The following is a 6,440-nucleotide window of genomic DNA, read 5'->3' as shown; positions in this document are numbered from 1 at the left end:
TATATTTTTCTTTTCTGGGATGCAAACATGGTGTTCAAATTCCCATTACGCACTGTTTGAATTCGATTTTAATAATAATAATTTAGGCAAAGATCAATTAAGTTAATATGATTTTATACGAAATATATTTATATACTATTATTAGCAGCTTAATTATAATTTTATGTGAAATATATTTATGTACTATTATTAGCAACATATGAGAGATATTTATGTACTGTATTTTTATTATTAGCAGGGTGTTTGATTTTTAGAAATAAGCTAGTCTATTATCTTCTTATTTCTCATTTTTTGTTTGGTTTGTGGAATGAAATAAATTAATTCATCAACCCCGTATTCCTCATAGTTAGTTATTTAGTACTAATATAAGAAATGGTGTCACCCTGTTAAATCGAGGAATGGACTTATAATACATCACTTTATCTTTAATAGAGTGATTTATTAAATCAAACATCCCAAAATTATTTCTGCTTCACTCCATAAATTTAAGATAGACTTATATCTGAACTTTAAAAAGTAATAAATTGTTAAATTTGAAATTAGATAGACTATTTTATTAAGTAAATTCTAATTTATCTAAAATAAATAAATCCAAACCCCGTTAGTGCACTAGTGGTGATTCCTTGTGGCTATTTAAGGAAGTCTCCGTGGCTTTTACTGCAAGTTTAGCTGAATTCCGTTTCCCTCAAACATTACGAAACAAATAGCGTGCGGGGGATGAAAACGGTTGGAAACGGTATTTATTCAGTAATCAGTTTTTTAGTCGTTTTTCTATGATTGCGAATAAATATAATATAGAATATACAATACAAGTTTGTATTTTTGTTTTTAACATCCAGATTATTAAGATTCATAAAAGGTAAACCTCAAATTCATCCTATATTTTCTCAAATAATAGATATAAACTTCGGTATGGATTTAGAAATAAATTCGGTAATTTTTTTTAACTTTTTATGTTGTAGGGAGCAAATAATACATTAAAAAATTTATGTAATATTTTATTTATATTTATATTAATGTGTTTGACAACATAAAAAAAGATCATCATTAAATTTTATATATATCTATTTTAAAATATTAAATTTGTCCTAGCAGTTTAGGTTACCAGTTTCATCACTACGTGTCGCAGTGCCGGTACAGCGCTCAGTGGCAACACACCACACCGAGTCGACCTCGTCGCAAGTCTGCAAAGCCACCCAGGCACGTAGCGAGCCTACGTAACAACCGGACAGAACTTTTTCACTCGTCATCCAAAACACGGACACATGACCTGACTATTTGCCTCGGTGTCTTTTCTCATTTTCTTTTACATCTATTATGGATCTGTTCTTTTTTCAAAATATAGTAGACAAAAAATCATAAAATTGAAAATCTAGTTTTGTTAGACTCCACATTAGGCTGTGCTCAGTAGATTATGTATATGACTATTTAAAACACTACTTCGCACGATAGATTGTATTGTTTAAAATAAGAAATGAGATAAAGTAACCGTTGACGATAGACTTTAGTGCATTCTTTTTTTGTGCTCTAGTAATATATTCATAGCTACAGTTTTTATGGCCCAGATAATTATCATATTTTTTTTATAGCAGACTACTTGCTTCTTGAGATATAATAAAGATTTCGTGCTCATTATAATTAAATCTATAACTCAGTTAATATATGATATGATATACTTTAGTACAAAGTTTTTTTTATATCACTTAGATATATGCTTTTGTATCATTGAGTTATAGATTTATCATTAGATCATATGTTCACCGTGTAGATCTACTAAGTAAAGTCCTACAAAATAAGATATTTTTATGTTATAGATTTCTATGATTTTCCTACGTTTTTAAAGATTTAATTAGAATAAATATAAAAATGGAAAAAGTACTGAGAGAAATAACCAGAAAGGTCACGTGTCGAGTTTTGAAAGATGAAGGAACCGTCTACGCTTTTGTTTGTAGCTGAGGGAAAGTTTGACTTTTGCTTGGTATGTTTCTGTACTTGGAGGAGAAAAAAATTGAATTCTGCGCTAGTCGAGAGAGAGGGGGTAATTTGACCCCCCCCCCCCCCCCCCCCCCCCCACCACCACCACCACACACACACACATCATATTCCTATCTATCCGATTAGTCTGAAGTTGAGCGCGTTCTGTCCAATGAAGTTCTGGAAATTACCACACGGTGTGTCACTGACAGAGTGACATTCTCCACAAAAGATGTCATATATCCAATTTATACCTCGAGATGCGATTGAACTAAGCCATTTTTCTCCCCTAGTATAAAAGCTTTACAAAAAGGTTACATCCTGTCTATGCTACCCAGTAACCGATGCACATAGACCTGATAAACTGATACAAACCTACGGCTAAGCTACGAAGCATATACAGTGGCATGTACTGATGAGACTGGTTTACACACAACACAACAGCTAATTGGGCATCTTCGACGGAGCTCATGGAGGTTAGCAACAAGACACCCTGGCCATCGACCGGAAAGAACGCATCATGGCCGATGCGAACCACCCTTCTTTCCCCGTCACCAGAATTAGCGGGATTCTTCTTTGACTCATTGGATAACGCAAACACATGTCGAGATGCCGTCTCCGTCGTCAAGCAGGTCTCCGCATTCGCTGTATGGAATCACAAGAGGCACAGCGTGAGATTAGCAGGACCAGCAAGGCTCCAGCAGGGAAGGTTCAGCGGCGGTCTGCCAGGTAAATCAAGCTAATCCATCCAAATGTGGGAGATGTTTAGTCGAGAGTGATGTGCACGTGATATCCCCAACACTAAAAAAGAAGGACGAAAGCAATGTCCCTCGACCTGTTGTTTGATTTTGATTGCTGCATTCAAGATAGAACTGTTGAATAGCAACATGGCATATATATTAGTGCACCCTTCTATGAAAGTGACGTTGGTCCTCTACATTTGTCACTTCGATAGCTTTTACAGAGCAGTCGAATCTTTAAGGTGAGGTCAAATAGGGTGATGCCGATAGGTGGATAGGGATTTTCTTACTGGAACGTGGTGACGACCAATAATAAGTGTTTCATTGATTTTTTTTATCGGCCTGTTATCAATGATCTTTCTGCACTTTTATATGGCCACTCTAAGGTCGTCTCCATCGCATCGTTACTCCGATTCTCAAGGAGAAAGAAAAATGCTACAAAAGTCTGTACCATGGTATGAGAGAAATATAAGATAGCAAATAATACTGCAAAACGAGCTGTAAATATGACAAATGGTAGAGCTAGAGCTAGCGCTAGAGCCTAGGAAGAAGAGAAGGAAACATATAGGATGACTAGGATTCATGAAACAGAGCACCACTTGGTGAATGAGGACGAGATGACGACAATATTTTGACAAATTGTTCAATTGGGGGAATGGTGATACAACCAAAAATCCTTTCAGTTGGATGTCTCTTTATGACACCTTAGGCAGCTAGGGGCTTTGTCGTCGAATTCAAGAATAAGGGCGATGCCTTAAGGACATAGGTGTAGTCTGGCTAAACAAGTTGTTTAACCATATCTTTCGATCAAACAAGATGTCTGACGAGTGAAGTAGAAGTATATTGACACTGATCTACAAGAATAAGGGAGATATTCTAAGTTATAGTAGTTACTAGGGAATTAAGTTGATGAATCATATTGTGATGCTATAAGAGAGAGTTATCAAGCATCGTCTGAGAGGAATAACAAGGATCTCTTTGAACCAGTTTGGTTCCATGCTTAGAAGGTCAACTATGGAAGTCATTTTCTTAATAAGGCAAGTGACGGGTACCTTTAGATATTTAGGATCAGTGCTACAGAGACACATGGATGTTGATGAAGACGTTAGTCATCAAAGAAGGGTGGATAAAATGGTATCAAGCATCTGGCATTCTATATGAAAAGAGGGTATGACATAAGATAAAAGGCTTTTTATAGGATGACGATTAGATCTGCTATGTTGTATGTTGCATAATATTGGTCTAAAAAGGACAACATATTCAATAGATAAGTATTACGAAAATGTGTTTATTGTGTTGGATTGATGGTCGTACAAGAAGGCATCGAGTCTACAGTTATGATATACATGATAGCCTAGGGGTAGCCCAATATCGGTTGAGATGGTTTGGATATGTCAAACGGAAACCTCTAGAGGCGCTAGTATGCAGTGGGATCATAAGGCACGATAGAAATAAGAAAAGAGGAAGAAGACCGAATTTGACATGAAAAGAGACAGTAAAAGGAGACTTCAAGGATGAGATATACTCAAGATTTAAACCTGCATAAGAGTTAACTTGTGGGTTGTTAGGTTTTTTTATTTTAGCCTACCCCAACTTACTTAGAACTAAAAGGCTTTGTTGTTTGGTGTTGTATAAAGATCAACACCGACCGACAGCAGTATAAAATTATGTAATAAAAATATAAAATTGAGAAAGTATGCTCAGATGAAACCGTGCACTCAGACTGTTCGGTGTTTTTTTTTTCTAGCACATACAAATAGGAAGCTGACAGAACATCGTAAATGTGAGCATATAAGTGTGACCATATGTTTAGGGATTGGCTTCAAAGTTTTAATAGTGTACTGAAATCAATACTTCTACTTGGAGCGGCGGTGTTGTGCTGGGCGCTCTGATCTGTAGAAATGACTTAGTTTTTGAGAAAAAAAACTCGTGTGTTCTTTGCAGCTTATCCATTTGGCAGCACATAAGCTCTCAAGTTGGGCCATCCTTCAGCGAGAGGAGATGCGGCCGTTGGCTTGGAGGGATCGCGACTCTTGGTGCGAACGGCCTCGGTTTTTTTCCCGGACGCATGGGTGGCGATCTAGTATTTGGATTGAATGCCGTTAGCTTGGGAAAGCTATTGTGTTAGGCAGAGGCCGAAAGTTTGTATACCAAGACTTTGTATCCTCTTAATGTATCACTCTTGGTAACCTTTATTATAAAGCTTCCTTTATCGAAAAATAAGTGTAATTTTCTATCCGTGTTTTTTTTTCTTAAGAGCTAAAATATTCTGTAATTTATAACAATAATTCCACAATTGTGATTTATATACAAAATTGGAATGAACATCTGAACAAAAAGAAAATGCAAACTTAATCTCTACTACAAGTGTACAATCATGCACAGATAAATGCAGTGCCACCCAAAAATACTATCTCCTTAATTGCTGGGTTTGTACACCTACAAGTGTACAATCATTTCACCAAGCTTCCCAAGTTGTTTAGTACAAGTAGACTTGTTCTATCCCTAGAATAGAGCGACAATGCCAGCCGTCATCGGACCTAAACAAATGGAAAATATATTTGATCCTATCTGGCTGGCATATAAGCATGTTTTCACACTTAGGCTCAAGTCTACACAGAACAAACTAATTTAATAAAAACCATGTCTTGCACAAAATTAGCTCGCCAAAATCCAAGCATGTAGAAAACTCATCTAGTTGACCAAAATAATGTATAAGCAACAGAACATCAGCAGCACGCGGTAGCAATTCAACCATCAAGCGGAGGCTACGCTACGCGGAAAGTTCATCGAGAAGGATGAGATATACCTTGGCTCGTACTCCTTAATCTCTGTCAGATCTTTCCCCAGCAAATCCAGCCACTTTACATTGCCTTTGTCGGCACACCTGTCATCGCCGCAGCTGGTTCTCTTCAGGCAACTCTTAGCCGGCGCCGTCGCCTTCTCGTCATCCTCGTGCTTCTCAGCGTCGCCGTCCTTTCCGGCTTCCGGCACCTCTATCTTCTGAACCGGAGGCGGCTCCTCCTCGGCGACGGCGGCCGGGCGCGGCGCCGGCGCGGAGGCAGCGTCGCGGCTGGCATCTTTGGATGGGAGGAGGCAGGGGATGAAGCGGAAGGGGCCGGCGCAGTGGCTCTCACAATGGGAGAGCCTCATCAAAGTCGGGAATGGGGGAGTACGGGAAGCTGTTGACAAAATTACAGCCCCTGGCTCCAAGAGCGCCCCGCATCAATCGAATCTGGCGACTGCCCGAGGAGCAGATCGAGGTGCTGTTTACGGAAAGCAACCACAATAGGGCCTGCCAACAACAGGAACAACGAACCTCTGTGCAGGATAACTGCGGAAGCAAGGAGAACTGTAGCAGGTTGAATCTTGCACTGAGGGCTGAGGAGCTGTACTACTACTGGTCTACTAGCTTGACAGGGAGACAAGGAGCAGAAGAGGAGGCTGTGTGCGAATTGCGAGAGAGAAAGGAGGAAACAGGAACCGAAACCCAATAAATGAAAGAGTTTTAGCCGCCCGCCTGTCCGCCTCCATTCATTTCTTGCCAAGTCGCAGTTTTGTAAAGTGTATATTTTAATTTTATTTTAAATCAATTTATATAATACCCGTTTAGATATTAATATTGGAGCACAGAATTAAGAATTTGACCAACTCTTGTACACAGAATTTATATTTGAAATCAGAGACCTAATTCTCTGCATTTGGACTATAACTATAAACTCCTTC

General features: G+C 38.6%; 1 protein-coding gene across 1 annotated transcript; it reads right to left on the bottom strand.

The window, feature by feature from the left end:
- Window positions 1-2,244: 2,244 nt before the first annotated feature.
- On the bottom strand, window positions 2,245-6,167 carry LOC100278530 (uncharacterized). The gene is made up of 2 exons (NM_001151774.2): window positions 5,524-6,167; window positions 2,245-2,619 (listed from the first exon to the last, which is right to left on the bottom strand). The coding sequence occupies exons 1-2, from the start codon at window positions 5,865-5,867 to the stop codon at window positions 2,556-2,558; spliced, it is 408 nt and encodes a 135-aa protein (NP_001145246.2). The 5' UTR covers window positions 5,868-6,167; the 3' UTR covers window positions 2,245-2,555.
- Window positions 6,168-6,440: the final 273 nt, after the last annotated feature.

The sequence above is a fragment of the Zea mays genome, chromosome 5, assembly GCF_902167145.1.
Source record: "Zea mays cultivar B73 chromosome 5, Zm-B73-REFERENCE-NAM-5.0, whole genome shotgun sequence".
NCBI classification, from domain to species: Eukaryota; Viridiplantae; Streptophyta; class Magnoliopsida; order Poales; family Poaceae; genus Zea; species Zea mays.
This window is presented reverse-complemented; position numbering and strand designations above follow the sequence as displayed.

Bases quoted from the DNA above. Each gene is read 5' to 3' on its own strand.
- LOC100278530 (NM_001151774.2), bottom strand. From the start codon at position 5,867: ATGAGGCTCTCCCATTGTGAGAGCCACTGCGCCGGCCCCTTCCGCTTC. The intron at 2,620-5,523 runs GTATATCTCATC...GATTCCATACAG, and splicing joins ATTAAGGAGTACGAGCCAAG to CGAATGCGGAGACCTGCTTG.